The sequence below is a fragment of the Miscanthus floridulus genome, chromosome 3 (genome assembly GCF_019320115.1).
Source record: "Miscanthus floridulus cultivar M001 chromosome 3, ASM1932011v1, whole genome shotgun sequence".
NCBI classification, from domain to species: domain Eukaryota; kingdom Viridiplantae; phylum Streptophyta; class Magnoliopsida; order Poales; family Poaceae; genus Miscanthus; species Miscanthus floridulus.
Genome location: NC_089582.1, coordinates 61,371,676 through 61,393,720, shown reverse-complemented (window position 1 = coordinate 61,393,720; position 22,045 = coordinate 61,371,676). Strand labels below are relative to the sequence as shown.

Here is a 22,045-nt window from a genome sequence, read left to right as displayed (position 1 = left end):
GCTCGATATGGCATCACAACAGATTTGTCTATGGCTTCCGTAAAGAAACGCCTGTCTTCAACTTCGACTGTATCTGTCTGCCCATGTAGTAGAACTCTTGGTAGTGGAAATTTCTGAATAATTGTATTGTCACGTATTTTGGTGTAGGACAACAAACACTTCTTCTGAAATTCTTCTGTAGCTTTGTTGATGGTATCATTATCTTCATCAGGTAGCTCTTCATAATGTACCATAAGGATGTTGTCGTTGTTGTGAGCCGCCATGACGATTGTGGTGTCCCACCGGGCGTGCCAGAATCGTGTCAACATAGAATTTTCATCTCCGTGCTGAGGACACACGCAGCAAGTCGGAAGGGTCCGCTCGATGGAGCAGATCCACCTAGCTTCAGCGTAAGGGTGGTCGATCCTACGCAATCCTCCTGAGACGTGCCAGTCAATTTGACCCTACAATTGACAAGGAGAGAAAGCTCATCGATAATTAAGGGCGGAACATGCCGGTGTTACCAGATAGTTCCGAATGTGCGGCTCTGAGAGCCGATATGAGAGAAAATCGACTAAATAGTTGATTCCAGCATATTCATAAGAATAAATCGATTAAAGCTCATGGGGTCGTATAAGAAGAATCGGTTATCATTTAGGATAAATATTATTTAAGCAAATATTAATCAATGGCAATAAGATATCAATGATGATCGGTTTATACTGAGCTAATGATTATAAGTAACCGAACTCCTTTTTATATAAAGAGACAATTCAACACCACTTAACCAGTTAATAAAGATAAACCTAATGAACATGTTAGATCTCATCCATCGCCATGACTAGTGGGGCATGAGGCAGAATCATGCAGGCCGCAGTAACAACAATAGACTCGATGACCCTAACTCATTACTAATATCAGTGGGGCATGAGGCAAAATTATGCAAGCCGTAATACAATAATAAGATCATGGGGCTAACATATCTTTCAACTTATCTCTACTTCAATGATCTCGTAATGTGAACTATTCGTGAAAGCACTCGATATCGGCTAAACAGCCGATTCAAACATAGCGCACAGTTAAGGTCATGCCTCCTCAGGAACGAGTTTACCAACTAACGATCCCCACTCTATGGTGCCAACAGTGTGGTGAGAGACAGAATCCCACAGGCCATGATAACGGGCCATGGAACGGTTTTCATTAACCAATAGATCTACTCGAGATCGGACATGTCTTAACCGCACGCTATGCACGATTAAGATTGATGTAAAATAGCCGATAAAAACATAATTCATCGTTAAGGTGTAGATTAGATCAACTTTAAATTAGCAAACGATGAGTTAAACAAGATATAAGGCCAATCCAGATCAATCTCAATCGGGCAGAGTGATATTGCTGTAATTAGATAAACGATGAAAGCAATAAGCAATATCGGTAACTTAATGAATCTACCAAAGACTGCCATACTAAGGTAGAGCCGATAACTTGATCTTGATCTAATTTAAGCAGTGGAGTATAAGGCAGAATCACACAGGTCATACTTGAATTAGACAAGCGTCGATAACTAGCCTATACCAGAGTCGCAGTGAGGGTCAACCGAATCGATGCAGTCATACGAACAGAGGTATAAACCATGACGGTACTTATAGACAAGCAGTGGAGGTCGACCGGATCGATGCAGTCGTACTCACTGAAGAACTCGCCGAGATCTACTCTACTCCTACTCCTAAGGGGTGGCCGGAGCCGAAAAAAGTAATTGACTTGTATTTGATTGATTGTTCTTTTTACAATAGCTGGGGCTTTGATATTTATACCCGGGACCTAAACATTAATCCTACTCGAGCACGATTCGTTAGCATAAACGAAAATATTCCTAATTTAAGATAACTTGGACTTTAATATTTCCCTTTTTGTAAAGTCCAGCATGTCTCGTCCTGGCGCCGATCATAACCTTCGTCATTATCCGCTGGCGCTATCTGAAGAAAGCCGACTCCAGTTTTACGCTTAAATCAACTAGTTCCGATCTGCACACAATTGATTCCATGACGACATGACCTCAGGAGCCTTCAAGTCCATGTGAGTCTTCTTCCAAATTTTGGTATAAACAATCAGCATACGCTAAATTTCAGCGAAACAAACAGGGCCTCTGAAAGAGGCATGAGGAGTAGACAGAGCTAGAAAATAATCCGCTACTGATGCAGAGCTTTCCTTATGACCAAGTTAAATAACCAAGAGTCATAAAAAAACTTCCGAAATGTCAAATTCCATTGTATAGCCGAAATGTTGAACCACACCATCCCCTCGTTCTCCACTATAGGTGATCTGGTCTGAACCTTAAGCCAAACAAATGTTGCTCTATTAAAAATGAGGAGCTACAATAACAACTTTCACTGGTTAAATACTACTGCCAGGAAAAAAACATTTGGCACGGGGGGATAGCTGGATGCTATCTCTTCACGCCATCTTTCTTTGAGCACAGCCGCAAATTTGCAATTTGCCGGCGCCATTCATTTATCGGTACTTAAAGCATACATAGCCAACTGTCAGAATTTATTGCTATACTAGGATAAAGAGGGGAGCAAAGTTGAAATGGTATGGCCGTTGATATATGCTTACAGCAGGGAATCCACCATAATGACCAGGCTCCTGAATATCCTTTGTCACCGAGCTATTAGCTGCGAGTCGAACCTGCAAGAAGGTTGCAGAAATAGTGAGAACAACAACAACAAAGAAGCCTGATGGTCAAGTAAAAGACAGTGGCATCAGCTTAATTTTCATCAGAAGTTGGGGTGGTGGTATGCAGATGCTTGCCATAACTATAAACAGGGAACATCATTTGTTTGACTACATTCTATTTGCTGAAACCACCAGATGCGAAGACACAAGTGGCATATAGACTTCTTAGGCTCAGCTACTCAGCATGAAGAAAAGAACAGTTTGCGCCATTGTAAGCAGCACTGAATCAGAACTAAAAGGATTCAAGAGTGCTCGGAGTAATGTAACCAGGATATGACATTAGACAAGGCAACAAAATGTTGTACTAAATTCAATCTAGTTTTGATACAAGGTGCACAAAGAAGGCAAAGAAGAAGAGAGAAAAAAAGCTGTGAACACAGCACCTTTGATACAATGGAGACATGGTCTCGAATTGCCACTCTACCACCCAATGTAACATAGTCCCCCAGTCTGCATGCTCATAACAGGATGAATCTTGAAAAATGGCCCACAAAAATCATATAACGATCCTAAGCAGAAGAAACATATAACCAATGAAGCTATATACATATGTTGCAGAACCAGCAATCCCTACTTGCCCACATATCATGCAGCACTTTCCGTTTACCACATTGTGGCCTATCTGCAAGAAAAATTGTCAATTGACAGGAAAGGGAGAAAAAACAAACACCTAATGCAGGAGAGATAATACCTGGACCAGATTATCAATCTTGGTATGATCTCCAATCATTGTCTCTCTCCAGCTGCAGTTAATAACAGGTGAAATTTCAGCAAAATTCTACTGCAGCCAAATATATAATCAAATGAAAAGAGCTGATAGCCTATAGCTTCGGTTAAATGAAAATCATGGACCAATCACATTTTCTTAATATCAGCAATACCTTTGAGCACTTAAAAGTTACCTGCCTCTGTCAATGCATGTGTTTGCGCCTATTTCTACATGGTCTCCAATTCTTACGTACAGCATCTGACAAATAGCAAGATATTTCAGTATAGTCGAAAAAGTACATGTTACTACCCCCATACAACCCTTTACACCCAAAGCTACTTCAGTTGGTCCAATATACCCCATAATGAGATTTGTCCTTTTGTTTGTCCACGTACAAGTTGAGCTTTAGGTTCGTTTTTTCGGGGGAGAGGGGGGGGGGGGGGGGGGGGGGGGGGGGGGGGGGGGGGGGGTGGGGATTCTTGATGCAATTTTCTAATATAGAACATAATGTCCTCTGTTACTCCACAAATTTGAACTTCATATTCAACTTGTAAGTGGGGAAATAAAAAAGAGAAATCTCGTTAGGGGTCGGTTGGACCAATTTAAATAGTTTGGAGTAAATGGAGCCTAAATTTTATTCACACGGGCTAAGCAGAAAAGGTGGATTATTTGGGGGTAAATGGACCTTCCTATTTGGTTTGACATCCAAATCACGTCCATAAAGACTCTCAAATAAACATCTACAGAGATAAGCTAGCTAGTTACTAAACATTGGGTGGCAATGCATTATCTCAAGATCTTTTTGCTATTGGACTTCAGGTAAGTAGGATGGATTAAGTATGATAACTGTCAGACTAAGTTTTTACTTACCTATATAAGATAACACTGAATAATGCAGTAACACAGGCCATAAGGTAACCTTAGTTCTGAACATTTCAGTAGCTTTAAATTTGGAGTCTACTAATTGACAATCTTCAAAAAAAAATTACCATAGGGCAACAATGGTGAGCAACTGAGCACTAACCTGTGGTTTCTTCTTAACCTGTCCAGCCTCATCTACAAAGAACCCAAAACCTGCAACCATAAGATGTTGACATCAGCATATCATGAGAATATATGAATTATATTCTTTGAAAGGAGTATATCAAGAAATCTTATCATATACCATTATACCAAGTATTTTTAAAAAGAAAACGAAAAGGTATGTGAGTAGCCAAAAGGCAATGCAATCTGCTCACTAGAAAAAAGAAACAGCGTCAAACGATCTGAAGTATAGCATGCACATCCAACTGAGAGATTTCAGCACATGATACTGTTATGACTGTAGGATCATAGATCTGGACTTTGACTGTTCTATTCGGTATAACATGTAAAACGGTAGATCCTAGGACATGTAGAACGGTCTACAGAGAGACAGGGAGAGAAAGGGAAGGGTACCGAACCTGAGACCGCAGGGGTGGAGGATCCGGTAGCCTCCATCAGGTTCGTCGATGTAAGCTGCGCACGGGCAGCGACGGTCGGTGAAGAGAGGCGACGCAGTGGAGTCGGTGATGCAGTGCAGTGACGATGGGATGACGGTGATGACGGTGGCGGCTTCCCGTCGCTGGCTGCGCGCCCTCTTCGAGATCGGAATTAGGGTTTGTCGGTGGGGTTTGCGGCTCACGGCGAACCTCGTGCTTTGAGCCGCCGGCCCCCACCTCTTTATATAGCGCAGTGCGACGGGGGCTCACCAACCATGTAGGGTTGGGCGCCCCCGATTAGGGCGCGAGACCAAGGCCCAATAGGTCGTTGGGCTTATTGGTCAGGAGATCAATCTAACATTCTCCCCCTTGATCTCACTATTACTTTTATCTTTAAACTTTAAACTTCAATCCTTTTATCCTTACTCATTTCTTCACAGATAATGCATAGAGCATGTCTCATCGTCACGGTCAATCGCCGATAGATTTAACAGCTACAATGCACGTCTCTGATCTGAAATAGTTACTTTAACTTTTGGGCCCTTTATAGTCCAGGAATCATAGGCTTTCCCTTAAACCCATGCCGGCTACATGTTCTCTGAACACGTTGGGTGGTAAGCCTTTTGTAAGCGGATCCGCGAGCATCTTTTCGGTACTTATATGCTCAAGACTTATCATTTGATCCCGGACTTTATCCTTCACAACATAATACTTTATGTCAATGTGTTTGGCAGCACCACTTGACCTATTGTTGTGAGCATATTGTACTGCTGGATTATTATCGCAGTATAACTTCAGTGGTCTATTGATGTCGTCAACCACCTTCAAACCGGGTATGAACTTCTTTAGCCAGTTCACCTGCCCCGTTGCCTCATAACACGCTACAAACTCGGCATACATTGTGGACGATGTAGTGACGGTTTGCTTTGAGCTTTTCCATGAAATAGCTCCCCCTGCGAGAGTAAACACATATCCAGACGTGGATTTTCTATTATCTCCCGCATAATCAGAATCTGAATATCCCACTATATGGAGTGAATCAGATCTTCTATACGTCATCATGAGGCCTTTCGTTCCTTGCAAATAACGCAAGACTTTCTTTACCAATTTCCAGTGTTCTATTCCAGGATTGCTCTGGAATCTGCCAAGTAACCCGGTAACAAATGCCAAGTCAGGGCGCGTACACACTTGAGCATATTGCAAGCTTCCGACAGCTGAAGCATATGGAACCACTTTCATTTGATCGATCTCATATTGGTTCCTGGGGCATTGAAAATCCCCATATCTATCGTCCTTGACTATAGGAGCAGGTGAGGGACTACATTTGCGCATACTAAATTTCTTTAAGACTTTTTCTATGTATGCCTTTTGTGACAGTCCTAATACCCCTTTACTTCTATCTCGGTGAATCTCGATCCCTAGAACGAACGAAGCTTCACCAAGATCTTTCATATCAAACTTTGAGGACAAAAACTTCTTTGTTTCCAGTAGTAGACTGACATCACTACTAGCAAGTAAAATATCATCCACATACAGGACAAGGAAGATAAACTTCCCATTCTTAAACTTTGCGTAGACACAATTGTCCTCAACATTATCTTTAAACCCAAAATTCTTTATTGTCTGATCAAACTTCAAGTACCACTGTCTTGAAGCTTGTTTTAATCTATAAATAGATTTCTTTAGGTGGCATCCCAAACGTTCTTTTCCTTCCATGACAAAACCTTTCGGTCGTGCCATGTAAACATTTTCCTCTAAGTCTCCGTTGAGAAATGCCGTCTTTACATCCATCTGATGTAATTCCAAATCGTAATGTGCCACTAATACCATTATGATTCTGAAGGAATCCTTACATGAGGCTGGAGAAAAGGGCTCATTGTAATCAATCACTTCTCTTTGTGTAAAGCCTTTTGCCATAAGTCGGGCTTTATATCTCTCTATATTCCCTTGAGAGTCAAGTTTTGTTTTGTAGACCCATTTACAGCCTACTGTTTTGGCTCCTTTAGGAATTATCTCCAAATCCCAAACTTTATTTGCATTCATTGATCACATCTCATCTTCCATGGCCTCAAGCCACTTTGATGAATGATCACTTTTCATGGCTTCTTCAAATGAGGTGGGATCATCCTCTATTTGAAATTCTTCAGTGTTGTACACTTCATAATCAGCAGGAATAGCTGATTTTCTAACTCTTTGAGACCTTCTAGGGGCCTCCTCAATTGGCACATTTTCTGTTTGAGGCTGTTGTTGCTCCCCCTCATGTGTGGCAATAGGTTCTATAGGATCCTGAGCCACAGGTTCCTCATCATCATTCATTGTTGCCACAGGCGGGATAACAACAGGTGCTGGCACCACAGTGTCTTGTACTGTTGGTGCAGCAACAGCAGGTAGTGAGAAAAATAGCTCATGAATGATCGGAGTGGGTGCATATACCCGCTTCTCTTCAAGGTCAATTTCCCGAGCTACCATGCTCCCCCTAATCATTTCATCCTTTAGGAAGACAGCGTGTCTCGTTTCCACGAACTTTGTATGTCTATTAGGACAGTAGAAACGAAAACCTTTTGATTTTTCTGGGTAGCCAATGAAATGGCAACTCACTGTTTTGGGATCTAGCTTCCCAATGTTTGGGTTAAAAACTTTAGCCTCAGTAGGGCTTCCCCACACACGCAAGTGGTTAAGTGAGGGTACTCTTCCTGTCCACAACTCATACGGTGTTTTGGGCACCGATTTACTTGGTACTCTATTGAGAATATGAATGGCGGTTTTTAACGCCTCCATCCACAGACTCGTGGGTAAAGTGGAGTAACTTATCATACTACATACCATATCCATCAGGGTACAGTTACGCCTTTCAGCTACTCCATTCTGCTGAGGTTCGCCCGGTGTTGAATACTGGGCGACTATACCATTCTCCTGTAAGAACCTTGCAAAAGGTCCAGGAACTTGTCCATATGGGGTATGCCGACCGTAGTACTCTCCTCCACGGTCAGACCTGACTATCTTAATCTTTAAATCATGCTGATTTTCAACTTCTGCTTTAAATATTTTAAATTTATCCAACGCTTCTGTTCTTTCTTTAATTGGATAAATGTAGCCAAACCGAGAGTAATCGTCTGTGAATGTTATGAATGAATCATAACCATCCACACTTTTCATAGGAAAAGGACCACATATGTCTGTATGAATAATCTGTAGAATTCCTGCGCTTCGTTTGGCATCTTTCTTAATTTTCTTTACATACTTTCCTTTTATGCAATCTCTACATTGTTCTAACTCTGAGAGCTCTAATGGAGGAAGAATATCATTCTTAACTAGTCTTTCTATTCTCCCCCTCGAAATATGGCCTAAACGACAGTGCCATAATTTCGACAACGCATCGTGAGCTCTCTTTTGTTTTCTGTTTCCATTGTTCGATGAGGATGCATTTTCATTCACATCACATACGGAATTCACATTTTCACGAAGTGATAACAAATAAAGCCCGTCTTGTCGGAAGGCAAGACTAACACATTTATTATTAAACAATATCTGACATTTGTCATTTCCAAAATGGCAATCATAACCATCATGGTCCAACTTTGATACACTAATAAGGTTTCTTTGCAAAGAAGGTACATAAAGAACATCTCTAAGAAAAAGTATGAAGCCATCTGGAAGTTCTAGAGGAAGATCTCCAACGGCCTCAACATCTGCTTGTACTCCATTTGCGACTTTAATGAAACTTTCGCTTCTTTGCAAAGTTCTCATCAAACGGAATCCCTGTAATGAATTGGCAACATGAATAGTTGCACCTGAATCAATCCACCAAGTAGATTTTGAAAACTTTACATACAAGGATTCATTTACGAACGTAATAATATTCTCACCTTTATTCTTCATTATCATCTTTAAGAAATCAGGACAATTCTTTTTATAATGTCCCGTCTTCTTGCAGTGGAGACACTGGTCTTTGGCCACTGGGAATTGCTGGTTCTGAGACTGTTGCATGGGACCTTTTCCAGATGACTTGGAGGAAGAGCTGTTATTATAGTTCTTTTTCTTATCTTTTAGGTAGTTGACAGAACCACCTTGTGAAACTTTTATTCTTTCCTCCTCTGCACACACATGGCTATGAGCTTTTCTAAATCCCATTTTTCAGGCTGTATGTTATAATTAACAATAAAGGTGTCAAATTCTTTGGGCAAAGAAGCAAAAATCAAATGAATAAGAAACTCATCCTTGAGTGCCAAATCCATTGGTTTGAGCTTAGATGCCAGATTGCTCATTCTCAGTATGTGCTCTCTAATGTCACTGCCGTCACCAGAGTACCTTTCTGTAACTAGCTGCTTGATCAGCTGGGTTGCATATGTCTTTGAAGAGCTAGTGAACTGACTCTTTATTCTGTCTAGGTACTCTGTGACCGTGTCATAGTCTGGAATTGAGCCCACAATAGCAGGCTCAATCGTGTTCTTTATCACTGCCAGACACTTCTTGTTGGCAGTGACCTATTTCCTATGCTCAAGGTCATAGGACATCTTTACGGGAGCAAAATCCCGCTCTCTGTTCTGCCATGCAACATCAGTCTCATCTGTCTCCCTCACCGGTGCCATAGGTTCTTTGGGACACGGTGTGGTGACAACCCAGTCCACCTCAGCGAGGATAAAGGCCAGGTCTATCTTTTTCTTCCACTCAATATAGTTATCACCTTTTAGAGTGAGGATCTCTTTGATACAACTCATTAAGTTGTATCCTCCTGAAAACATAATTCAAATAGGGTGAGAACAGAAATAACAACAATAATTGCATGCCTTAGTTTAACGTTGGTCAAAATTAAAACATACAATTATTTTCTACACTAATTCTACATCACCGTTGGACAGAAATAGAATTAATGTATAACAAAATCATTATAATATTGCCATTAATCAACGTTGGTCAGAATAACAACAATATTATAATCAATTTAAAACATATCCATTTTCAAAATTAAATTCTCCCGTTGGTTCGAATTTAATAATGAAAATTACATCTTTAAATACGCAGCGGAAACTTTAACATTTAATAATCTTTTTCCTATTTTTCAGAAGCAAAATTACTATTTACTGAACAAAAAATATCGTTGGATAAATTTTGTACAGAAAATTATCATAAAAAATCAATTCAAATTGATCAAACTGTTTTCTGGAAAATAAGAAAAACAAAAACTGTGACTTTACTATTTATTTGGCCATTTTGGCCCAGCCAGCACACGCGTGGCCCACGGCCTGCTCACGCGCGCGCGCGCCAGCGCACTCGGCCTAGCTGCCGCGGCCCAGCCGCGCGCACCAGCGCACCCCCGCGCCCAGGCCGCAACCTGGGCCTGGGCCGGGATTTCGGCCTCGCGCCCTTTCCCGCCTGGGCTGCGGCGCTGGCCCAGTCGCTCGTGGCCGTCCGTCTCGATCGAGCGGTGGAGCGCACAGCTCGGGGCATCAAAAGCCCGACCGGCCGCGCCCCCCCCCCCCCCCGAAAAACCCTAGACCATTTCTCTTTCTCCTCTCCTCTCCCACGGCGACGGTAGCGAAGACGAAGGGAGCGCGCGGCCACCTCGTCACCGGAGAAGAAGGGTGGACGACACCGGTGCCAAGCCCCTCGCCGGTGCGCGCGCTCGCCCATGGCAGAGCGCGCCGCCGTCGAGCGGCTTTGGACCGCTGTCCTGAGCCACGGCCGAGCCGGGCCTCTGTCCGCTCGCCCACCATGGCGGCGGTGATCACCGCCCGCACGGTGGTGGCTTTCCGCGTGACGGCGGTGTCGGGAGGACCGGGTAGGTTCCCCTCTTCATCTTTCTCCTTCCCCAAAACCCGATCTAGGTTTAGGGTTTCATTTCTAGGGTTAGGGTTCTTTCTGATCCGATCCGAGATCGGGATCCTTTTCTGGTTTCTTTGATTCGGATTTTGCACGATTTCCCGATTAGGGTTAGGATTGGGGATGAAACTGTTTTCTTATTTTTCCCCAAATCGACTTCGGGTTCTTCTTTAACCTCGAGTTTAGGGTTCAACCGAACGTCGGCCGACCCTTTTCTGCTTAGATCCGCACGGATCCAATCAACTTTCTACTCGGGTAACTTTTAATTTCTTTTCCCCGATCCAGATCTACCGCTAGAAAAGGCTCTGGTACCATTGTTATGACTGTAGGATCATAGATCTGGACTTTGACTGTTCTATTCGGTATAACATGTAAAACGGTAGATCCTAGGACATGTAGAACGGTCTACAGAGAGACAGGGAGAGAAAGGGAAGGGTACCGAACCTGAGACCGCAGGGGTGGAGGATCCAGTAGCCTCCATCAGGTTCGTCGATGTAGGCTGCGCACGGGCAGCGACGGTCGGTGAAGAGAGGCGACGCAGTGGAGTCGGTGATGCAGTGCAGTGACGATGGGATGACGGTGATGACGGTGGTGGCTTCCCGTCGCTGGCTGCGCGCCCTCTTCGAGATCGGAATTAGGGTTTGTCGGTGGGGTTTGCGGCTCACGGCGAACCTCGTGCTTTGAGCCGCCGGCCCCCACCTCTTTATATAGCGCAGTGCGACGGGGGCCCACCAACCATGTAGGATTGGGCGCCCCCGATTAGGGCGCGAGACCAAGGCCCAATAGGTCGTTGGGCTTATTGGTCAGGAGATCAATCTAACAGATACCAGATACCAGCAACCTTGTACCTACTTCTTTTTTCACGGCATGGGATGACGTAAACACTAAAATGAGTATATATGCTCACCGTCTTGACCAATGGAGGCTCCATTGTGGATAATACAGAACTCACCCACTGAGCAATTGCTTAAGACAGCATTGTACCTACACATTTAAAACCAATCTTCATTCTCAGCAAATCCCTAAATCAAGAGTACATATAGGTGCTCAAATTAAATTCAAGAATCAGCATACCCGATCCTAGTTGACTGCCCAATGGAAACTGAAGGCCCAACCACGGCTCCAGAACCAACAACGACCTCTCTACCAAGGACAGCACCGGAGTGCACGACCGCTCCGGGCTCCACCACAGCGGTGGGGTCAATGGACGCCGCCCGGTGCAGGATGCCCCCGCCATTGTGCCACGGCAAGAACTCCACTGAAGCAGTGCCAGGATCTGATCATTCAGCAAGTCACAGGTCACAAATATTTCAAAACTAGTAAAGTAATTTTTTTTAAAGGAACTGAAGTTTTGTGGCACTGGAGTCGATGATTACTTACTGCTGCAAGCAGAGGAGACGCCGCCCAGGTACCGCGCAAAGTGGCAGGCGGGGCGCGGCGGCACGTAGTGTAGTGACAGCGCCGCCTCCGCCGCCTTGCGGACGGTCCTAGGCAGGATGGCTGCCATCCTTTACCTGAGCGAGTGAAAAACCAACAAATGAACATATGTTCTACTAGTGAATGTTTTGGGCAAAACATTAAAATGGGGGCAGAAATCCAAACCAAGTTAGTCGATCCTGATGACGGATGGCAAGGCAAGCTGCCTCGCGCTTTAAAGCGAAAGGACAGAGTCGGGGGATCAGCAGTGAACAATTACGAGCTTAACCGCGAGAAAAAAAAAAAACTGGGTTTTCAAATCGCACTCGCACTGGATATTTTTAGTGTGTGGGTGTAAAGGGCTTTGGCTGACTGATTTTTTCGTGTTCTTTCAGCCTCCGCGCTTGAGCAACTGCTGGCCTGTCTGTGCTCTGGTCACCGGCGGCGGCGCTCGCCGACTACGAAAATGAGAAGAGGCGCTCGGGTGCACGGGTACCTGCTAGCAGCTGCTGCCTGCTAGCATCCCGCCGTCGCTGAACCAGGTCTTTGCCGTTGAGCCCTGAGAGGGCGGAAGGCAGCGGCTCGCTCACCTCGGGAAGGATTTTCTTGCCCGTGCAGGGGAGCCAAATTGGCTCGCCCGCGTGAGCAAGAGCTAGCTGCTCGGTCGTGTCTTTCTGTCCTATACTGTTTGAAGCCACGATGAAAAGGCTACTAGCTGCAGAACCACCAAACAAAGAAAGCAAAGGTGAGGCTGGCGAGGCGAGCAACAACAGCAAAGATTTCAAGCACGCCCTAAATCTCCGGCTACTGTTGTTTGAGAAGAATCTAGCTATTTGCTTCATTGTATGTACAATTTAGACGCTATAGCCCAATTTAGCTAGCTAGTAACTGTTTAAGGAGGTAGATCGTTAAATACGTTAGCTGGCGTTTTAAAACACTACAAATTACATTATGAAAATTTTCAGCTTGGGTTATTTTGGTTTCGATCTTAGTTAACTTTTTTTCGAAAGATCCGTTACCGGCTTTCATCGATAAGATTAGAGAATAATTACAGTAAATGTTCTGGCACAAGGTGCGATCTTAGTTAACTTCGATCTTCGATGAACCTAACGAGTAAATTGCATCTACATACAACAACTTATAGGATTGTATCTCTTTGGTCCAACACATTGAAAAGGTATAAATAAATGTATAAACTTGTCGCATGTGTTCGTCTTCAGTCACATGTACGTCATGCTGTGTATTCTTGCCACCATGGCAGATGACACGAGCGATTTATATATGTTGCCCCCTTTCTTTCGTGCCTACGTGGTTTGGTTCCTTCTTTTCATCTATTAATTGATCACCTCTTTAACATAGTGTCTCCATCCACTTGATTTTAAACTCTGGTGTTGCATATTTTTTGGAATTTTTTAAGAAAAAGTTAGGGGGAAGGTCGGGATGAGCCGCCGCCGGTCAGAGACTCGATCGGAGGACAGAGGGGCGCTGACGCTGATGGGGCGGTGGGTTCAGTATTGGGCCTGGGCTGTAGGGTTTGCTACTGGGCCTCACGGCAGCTACAATTTTTTTTCCTTTTTCGTTTATTCAGAGGTATGAAACCAAATTACCAAGGTTATAAGACTGTCTCCAACGGCATACCCAAACGCAAAAATGTGTTATGCACAGTGTTTTTGGGTACCAAAACACTCCTCCAACGGAAGACCGAATCCAGATACCCATTCTGGGTACTCGGCGATTCGGTTGGCAAATATGCGTCATCGAAGAGAGACGACGCAAACATGCAGTGGTGGGCCCGTAGGAGCCGTTGAGGCAGGGCGCGGTCGGCTCGACTCGGCGAGGCGGAACCGTGGCGGAGCGCGGCCGGCGGGGCGAGGCGGGCTCGAGGCGAGGAGCGCCCAGAGTGGCGCGGCGTGGCGAGGCGGATTCGGGGAGGAGTGGAGTGGAGCAGGCGGGCCACCGCGGGAGGAGTTGACGAAGGAGAGAGCGCCGGGGGTCCGCCGCTGGGCGCGAGCTCGGGGGAGCCGCCGCAGCAGCAGGGGCAGCCCTCGCCCTGCGCCACGCCCTCGCACTCGCTGGTGCGCTGCCGCGTCGGGGGCCACCCTCGCCCCGCGCCCATGGCCACAACCGGGGCCTGCCCGCGTCGGGGGACTCCCACGCCTGGGCCACCTGCGCAAGGCCGTCGGGCCCTACCTACGCCGGTGCGCCGCCACGCTGAGGGGCGCCCGCGCCCGAGCCCACCAGCGCCTCTGCGCCACCACGCCGGTGCGCCGCCGCGCCGAGAGGTGCCCTCGCTTAGGCCGCCAGCGCAAGACCGCCGAGCCCTGCCTGCGCCGGTGCGCCGTCGTGCCGAGGGGCGTCGTGGCCCTGCTGCCGCCGCTGGCGAGGTGCTGTTGCCGCCTGGGGAGAGAAGAGAGTGAGGGAGCGTGGAGAGAGAGAGGAGAGAGAGAGCACGGATATTTTTTTGTGGGATTTTGGGGTTCGTAGCTTTTTTTACTGTGCGTTACCTAAACGGTGAAATGGGTATCCGATTTGGGTCACGTTGTTGGAGTCAGTCTAAGGGGCTGCTTGGTAAGAGTCTGAAATCTTGCTTTGCCCGGCTCGCTCACCTCGGGAAGGATTTTCTTGCCCGTGCAGGCGAGCCAAATTGGCTCGCCCGCGTGAGCAAGAGCTAGCTGCTCGGTCGTGTCTTTCTGTCCTATTAAAGATATAAAGGCACGCCGAATCGGCGGTCTCCCAGGGTGTCCACGTATGCTCTTTTTATTTGGTGCGTTAGATAGAAATTCCACGGCTCAGATGAGATATATGAAACAACTGCACCCATTAAATGAAGTACGGCTTTCTACTGATTGTACGCGACACACAAATGGACGGTGACGCCTAACAGAGGACGGTGGATTCTTCACATACATGGTCGGTGCCTAACTAGCATATGATCCGCACGCATCCTCATATGCCGCTGGGGCCTTCCTTGCGTGCATGCAGAAGCCGCTGACACTTGCTTGCTTGCTTACTTCATTTTCCTGGCTCAGCCCAGTTCCCTCGCTCCTCGTCTCCTCTCGTGGGGGACGGCACGCAACCGCCCGCTGCCACTCACCGGCAAGGCGAACGACGCGGCCGCGCACGGCACAGTTACGCATGCAGGCGCCCAATGGCTGCGTCACTCCGCTCGCCGCCTCCGCTCCCCGCCGCCTTCCGCCGCTGCCGCGCCGTCGTCCGCGCCTCCTCCTCCTCTTCGTCATCATCCGCCGTCTCGTCGTCATCGTCCGCCCCCAAGGCGCGGTTCATCGCCCGCAGCTCTGAGTCCATCCCCGTCCAGCAGCTGGCCCGCCCGCTCGGTACCCGGAGCCTTCCCCCCTCCCGAACTCTCCCCAGACTTCATGGTCTCTACTTGCTCGCTGGTTGAGGGGTCGCTTGAGATGCATGCCTGTTTGCCTCCTGCAGCGGAGTACATGAGCTTGCCGGCCAGGCAGTACTCGGTGCTGGACGCCGAGCGCATCGAGCGCGTCGACGACTCCACCTTCCGGTGCTACGTGTACCGCTTCCGCTTCTTCGCGCTTGAGGTCTGCCCCGTCCTCCTTGTCCGCGTCGATGAGGAACCCGACGGCTGTTGCATTCGCCTCCTCTCCTGCAAGGTACCTTTCGCCATACAAACTTCAGGCTTTAGTAATGGCGGCAGTTGTTTATTTTCTGAGCAGCGATTAGTCGATTAGTGTCTCGCTGATATGGTTATTTGGTTCGGCTTGCAGCTGGAGGGGTCACCGCTCGTGGAGGCCCAAAATGATAAATTCTCAGGTAAGGTTCGTTGTTCTCACTAGATACTTGCCTGATTGCTGATTCTTGTTAATCACTGGCTCAGTCGATGGATTCTACATAATATTACCTAATCAATGCTCAAATAAGCTGAAAATGCTTATCATTGGCATGTCACATAAAGCGGTTGATGCTAAACCGCCGAGTATCATTCCCACAGTGGTATTGCCAAACTTCTCACACACATGCAACGGAATGCGTTTTGATTTCTGATGCTTGTAATGGCTAATCCCATGCTGTGATGCTTACAGCCTTTGATTTATGTTTCTATTAATGGCTAACCATCACTGCTGTGATCACAACTTGGTTGATACACTAAAAACTAAAGAGTTTTAAAAGAATATCCCTCTTCTTCCAACTGCAGCAAACATGTAAGGTCCTATAAAATTAACGTCCTGTTTTGGCTTAAAAAGCTTCATTCTACTATGACATAGTCTTTGGTCACCTAACCAAAGGGCCCATCAAATTAAAGTTTAACCATTCTGCATAAGCATTTTTTAAAAGAAACCATTCCACATAAGCATGAGAAACCCTTGTCTGCTATTTGTGTGATTCTATGCTCTGTTTATTTGAGAAGGGACAAAAATCAAACATAATTCGTTGGCATATCCTCATAGGTGTCAACTAACTCGTTGACAATCTTATTCTTAGTTTCTTTTTAGTTTTTGCCGAACTTCTTTGACTTAATAATTTGTTGGAAAGTTTGTATGGTTCTGATAGACAAAGAAAGGCAAATATTTAGTGGCATAATTGCAGATTTTCATAGTCGACCTATATTAGCTCATCCAGCAAAGTTTAATACACCTAATCCATAGTGGTTTCTTTCCATATATAAATAAACTATTTAACCATGGTTCCAGGATATCATTGACTTGATTTGCTGTGGGATGCAGCTTCCATGGAGAATAGGGTTTTCTGCAGCAGCAGGTCGCAAGATTCGACCATTCAACAGCTTACATCAGATACTACAATAGAGGTAGGCACTCTCAAGCTCCCAGCTTGCATAGTTTAATCATCATTGATTTGAACACAATAATCAGCTTATTTTGATAATCTTCAGGTTGCAATCAATATACCTTTTCCATTTCGAGCAATACCAGTTGAAGCCATTGAATCAAGTGGCAGGCACGTGCTTGAACAGTTACTCAGAGTCATGCTTCCAAGATTTCTAAAGCAGGTTGGTTTAATTTTATTTGACGTGCCATAGCTACTTTTTTATTAACATTTTCTTCAGTTCAGTCTTCACTCTTTCTTCCAAGCTGCAGTACATGTTTCTTTTGGATTACAACTCTAGAAGAATTTGTGTTAGAGCAGTAAAGAATGAGTTGGTTTATAAGATAAAATACTGATATAGGAATTTGAGATGAAATTATATTTCTAGAATTACCTCTCTTTATTGTAAATCGAACAGTTCTCCTTTTTTTTTAAAAAGACTCCTATTAAGCCAAGGTTGCTCTATTTTACCTATAGCATTTGTTCATGCCACATTATCTATTTTTACTGGCCAATCAATGATGAGGCCTTGTTCGTTTCTCTTATAATCCGTACTTTTCAGCTTGTTTTTTTCAATCGAAACAGTGTTTTTCTCTCACAACAAATCAGTCGCAACAGTTTTCAGTTCTGCTTGCTATCTAATACATGATGAACTAGATGACCTAAAAAGAAGACCCATATATGGGGAAAGATATGTTTAATTGCCAAATGGAACTACGTTGAGTCTAGGGATGGTCGTGACTCATGAGCAACTTTTCCATATTTGTCTTTAAATTTATATTTTTTTTTCTAAATGATTTCCTATTTTGTTGTTTCAGCTTGTTAAAGACTACCAAGTTTGGGCTTCTGGTGATGCTTCAAGGAAACCACTTGGCACTGGGGAAATCTGAAGCTGCCCAGTGGCTCCACTAGGCATGATAGTTTATTCGTTGAATTCAGTTATCACCCCCTCATTTGTATAGCAATCCTGCCCAAACGTTATCCACTTCACTCATGGCAGTTCTTGAACTTGTTGAAATTAGCCATTGCCACTTGTTTTTTTGGTTCCAGCTCTTCAGCAGCCTTGTTCTGAAGATGGCTGATTGAGCACTCATCACACTGAAGATTACAGTATCTGAACTGGCATTTGTGCCCGTATTTGCACTCACACTGAAGACTATAGTATCTGAACTGGCATATACTCCATATGTGAAGTGATATCTTTTGTAAGGAAACTAGTTTCTGTTTTTAGTTTCCTTGCAAATTCATTGTGTTCCAAACGGATGCTTTATTGCTGGGCGCGTCCCTGCTCTGTTTTCTGTCCCCGCACATGACAATTGTCGTGGTCTTGTGGCAAACCACACATGTTCTTGCGGAAATGTTCGCCTGGGCGTGCGGTCTTGTGGCACACGTTCTTGCGGGAATGTTACCGAACGCCCTGTTCGTTTGCGCTTAGAACTTATTCGGCGTACTGTTTTAGTAAAATAATAATGTTTTTCTCTTGTAATAAAAGAACGCGCATTGGGTCCTTCGCCATCGGAGCGAGTGATTGTAATGGTAGAGTGGTCATTGGTCTTGGTGTAGTCTGACATCTTTGCCTACGCATGGTGGGTTGAAAGCAGGTAGATGCATTTAATGCCTTCCCTTCATGCTACCATCACATAAAAACAAGTTGGGCAGGTGAACACATTTAATGTCTCTCCTCTTTACCATCAGATAAAAATAATCCACTGACCATGCAGGAACATTTGTACTTACACATGCATCCATGCATGTAATAGACGGACGGTGTGCCTGCATGGCCGGTGCCTAATTAGCATGGTGGTTGGCATGCATGCGAGTATGCGTACGTGCATGCTGCTGGGCCCTTGCTTGCTTTGCATGCATGGCCGGTGCCCCAGCTATACCTGTTCTTATCTCCTTGTGAGAAGGTAAAATTTTATGGCCTGTCCTTTCTCTACGAGAATACATCAAAAGTGGACCAATGGCAACAGCAGTGCATGCATGCACGCCTTTAAACCAGTAGTGGCTTCAGACCAACTAGCACCCATGAAAGGTCCTTGTTTGGTTTTGGTAATTGAGTGACAACTTAGGTGGACTAATTGTGTTTATGTGAGATACATAGGTGATTAGTCCACAGGTACATGTGTGTGAGTAACATATGCCATGGAGGTGAAAATGGCTTGGAGATGTTGCAAAGCTCACACATGTGATGATGAAGGAGCTTAAATGCACATGAGACATGACATTGAGTCATGTGATCAAGGTGGAGAAGATCAAGACAAGACTTGGCTTGATGGACCGGTTGCAAGCGTGAAGGGCAAGTCGAAGGCTTTGGAGTGATGGACCGCGTGGCGGTGAAGCTTGAGCAAGACTTGGCGCCGATGGACGATGGCAACGGTGAAGAGTAAGTAAAGTCAAGATCGATGAACCAATATGATTATGTGATGATATGAAGTGGATCATATCATTGTTGATCATGTTAGTGCATGTGTTGCATCGACATTGAAGGAGATGGAATGGAATGCGCAAGGCAAAGGTATAACCTAGGGCATTTCATTTCACCGGTCATAGGTGTGTAGAGAAGTTTATGACCGGGTTTAGGATAGATGGCCGTACTATCAAGAGGGGCAAACTTATTTGCATATCGGTCATCTAGTACCACTCGAGTGATCTAACTTTGCATTGTCGCTAGGATCTAGTGGCGTGGCAAGTTGAGTGGCTAACATCCTTTGGGAAATGATTGTGAAAAGCTAACACATATACACATGGTGGTGAACACTTGGTGGTGTTGGCACATTTACAAAGGAGGTGGTGTTTGCAGGGTTGAGATGGGTTTTGGGTCCCTCTCTCCCTCCCGCCGAGCAAGCTCGGCGGGATTCGGTGCTTTCGAGAAATGGAATGCCTATTTTCTATTGCGCCAGATGCAAATTCTTGTGGTTAGCACACTTGAGCAAGGGTGAAGAGAATGGAGGAGATGCCAACGTCGATCATGTGACCGGACGCTGGATCCAAATGCACCGGACGTTGACTGCCTGCGTCCGGTCACGCTGACATGGAGTGTAGCAGTAGCTGGAGAGTGATCGGACGCTGGTGCTGCGTCCGATCGCGTTCGACCGGACACGTCCGGTCATGCTCGGGAGCTTACTAGAAACGACCGGACGCTGAGGGTCCAGCGTCCGGTCAGTTGAAGCTGCTACGTCCGGTCAGGTCAAGTGACCGTTGGAATCAGGACACGTGGTCGTCTACGAGCGACCGGACGCTGAGGTCCAGCGTCCGGTCAACACGACCGGAGCGTTCGGTCGGCCCGACCGTTGCCCAATGAAGGGGTAACGACTAGTTTAGCCCTTGGGGCTATAAATAGAAGTGGCCTTCGGCCATGGCTGGTGCTGAGCACCTCAAGGGACTTAGTGTCCATGCTTGTGAGTGCTTGGGAGCCCTCCATCACACATATACTTGATAGTGATCATTCAATTATGTGAGTGAGCGATTCTAGTGCGATTGCATCGTGAGGTTGCATCGAGTGGCACTAGGTGATCGAGTTGCAAGCCGGTGGTGCTTGTTACTCTTGGAGGTTGCCACCTCCTAGACGGCTTGGTGGTGGTCTCCATCGAAGCGCGCAAGAAGCTTGTGCGGCGCTCCGGAGAAGTGCTTGTGAGGGGCATTGTGCTCGCCCCGCGGGAGCCGCGAAGAGAAACTCTAGTAAAGCGTGTCATTGAGCTACCCTCACTTTCGGGGTAGGTTCTTGCGGCGTCCGACATGCGGGCTTAGCGGGTGATGCTAATTAGCTGCCGAACCACCAAGTGAGCGGTCGACACAACGGGGACTAGCGTGTTGGCAAACACGTGAACCTCGGGAGAAAAATCATCGTGTCAACCTTGTTCTTCCTATTGGTTTGCATCCCCATTACACAAGCTTGCAATTACTTTTATACATATTAAGCTTGTGTAGTTGCTCTTGTAATTAGATAGCTTGTGTAGCTTGCTAATTACCTTCTTGCTTGTGTAGCATAGAAGTAGCTCCCTTGCGTGGCTAATTTGGTTTTAGTAACCTTGTTGGTCACATTGCTTAGTTTGTGTAGCTAAGTATTTACGCTCTCTAATTAGGCATTGGTTGCCTTGTTATTGAGCATTGCTAGTGAGCATCGTTAGCTTTGTGTTTTTGCTTACTAGCATGTGTAGGAGCTCCCTTGTTGCTTAAAGTACTAGTGGCATAGGTTTGTGTAACCTTGCTCCTAGAATTGTTTAGGAGAGCTCTAACTAGCCCGGCACCTTTGTTGCATAATTGTTATCCTTGCAAGGTGCTAGTGAACATATATAGTGGGGTATAGTCTTGGCTAGACCGATAGTTTTAATTCCGCACTTGTATCGGTTAGCCGACGCGATTAAGTTTTAGAAAAGACTATTCACCCCCCCTCTAGTCACCATCTCGACCCTTCAACCCATCCCCACAAAAATACTAACACTTCAATGTCCTTTTCCCATACCAAAAACACAATTTGCTAAGTAAAGAACCAAAGTCCTATTGACATGTTTAATAAGCAGAGATGTTTAGTAGTCAGGATGGATACGCCTATGATAAGACATAAGATGCATGCGCCCATGAAAATTGAATGTATATAGAATTTAGCAATCTCTAGGTCTGTTAGCTATGGACACTGAACAACTAGAAGCCTCCACGGAAGCACTGACTAAAGATAAAATGGGAAGGGAAAACAAAAGCAGTACACATGCTTGTAGGACAAAGACGGAAAGTAGTGATCTTCATCAGTTCTAAGTGAACCGTGCCAGGACCACAGACCGCTCTGCCTTTATAAGCAGAGCCTGGCTTAGCCATTGGTACCACCACTCAGCGCACTTTAGCTCACTTAGGTTTTCCCTTTAAGCAAGCTTTTTGCTCAGCCCTTCTTTGTAGCCACCGCCAGAAATGGCAGGAGCCTGGGTTAGTAGTTACTGCCTGAACGTTGAGGGTTTTCCTAGAATCCTGCATGCCACCCTGCAAAAGCTCGGAGTCAAAGATCATCCCGAGTATGAGGGCCATGAGTATGAGAAGCATGGCACCGATCGGTGTGAGGTTATCATCTACATTGGGAAGAGTGAAGAGTTCCCCGACATCACCGAAGCCTAGAGTATGACTGCAACCG

General features: G+C 45.7%; 2 protein-coding genes across 2 annotated transcripts; one reads left to right on the top strand and one right to left on the bottom strand.

Annotated features, from left to right (window-relative positions):
- Positions 1 to 2,226: 2,226 nt before the first annotated feature.
- On the bottom strand, positions 2,227 to 12,764 carry LOC136545851 (probable UDP-3-O-acylglucosamine N-acyltransferase 2, mitochondrial). Its single transcript, XM_066537826.1, has 11 exons — positions 12,307 to 12,764; positions 12,085 to 12,218; positions 11,779 to 11,980; positions 11,612 to 11,688; positions 4,449 to 4,498; positions 3,618 to 3,682; positions 3,407 to 3,458; positions 3,267 to 3,337; positions 3,099 to 3,165; positions 2,596 to 2,667; positions 2,227 to 2,500 (listed from the first exon to the last, which is right to left on the bottom strand). The coding sequence occupies exons 2-11, from the start codon at positions 12,209 to 12,211 to the stop codon at positions 2,426 to 2,428; spliced, it is 858 nt and encodes a 285-aa protein (XP_066393923.1). The 5' UTR covers positions 12,212 to 12,218; positions 12,307 to 12,764; the 3' UTR covers positions 2,227 to 2,425.
- A 2,405-nt stretch (positions 12,765 to 15,169) lies between these two features.
- LOC136545849 (uncharacterized) lies at positions 15,170 to 18,070 on the top strand. The gene is made up of 6 exons (XM_066537825.1): positions 15,170 to 15,455; positions 15,562 to 15,752; positions 15,867 to 15,912; positions 16,824 to 16,906; positions 16,991 to 17,107; positions 17,742 to 18,070. The coding sequence occupies exons 1-6, from the start codon at positions 15,269 to 15,271 to the stop codon at positions 17,811 to 17,813; spliced, it is 696 nt and encodes a 231-aa protein (XP_066393922.1). The 5' UTR covers positions 15,170 to 15,268; the 3' UTR covers positions 17,814 to 18,070.
- Positions 18,071 to 22,045: the final 3,975 nt, after the last annotated feature.

Bases quoted from the DNA above. Each gene is read 5' to 3' on its own strand.
- LOC136545851 (XM_066537826.1), bottom strand. From the start codon at position 12,211: ATGGCAGCCATCCTGCCTAGGACCGTCCGCAAGGCGGCGGAGGCGGCG. The intron at 4,499-11,611 runs GTGAGCATATAT...TTATGGTTGCAG, and splicing joins AGCCTCCATTGGTCAAGACG to GTTTTGGGTTCTTTGTAGAT. The intron at 3,459-3,617 runs GTAACTTTTAAG...TATTAACTGCAG, and splicing joins ACATGCATTGACAGAGGCAG to CTGGAGAGAGACAATGATTG.
- LOC136545849 (XM_066537825.1), top strand. From the start codon at position 15,269: ATGGCTGCGTCACTCCGCTCGCCGCCTCCGCTCCCCGCCGCCTTCCGC. The intron at 15,456-15,561 runs GTACCCGGAGCC...TGCCTCCTGCAG, and splicing joins GCAGCTGGCCCGCCCGCTCG to CGGAGTACATGAGCTTGCCG. The intron at 16,907-16,990 runs GTAGGCACTCTC...GATAATCTTCAG, and splicing joins CATCAGATACTACAATAGAG to GTTGCAATCAATATACCTTT.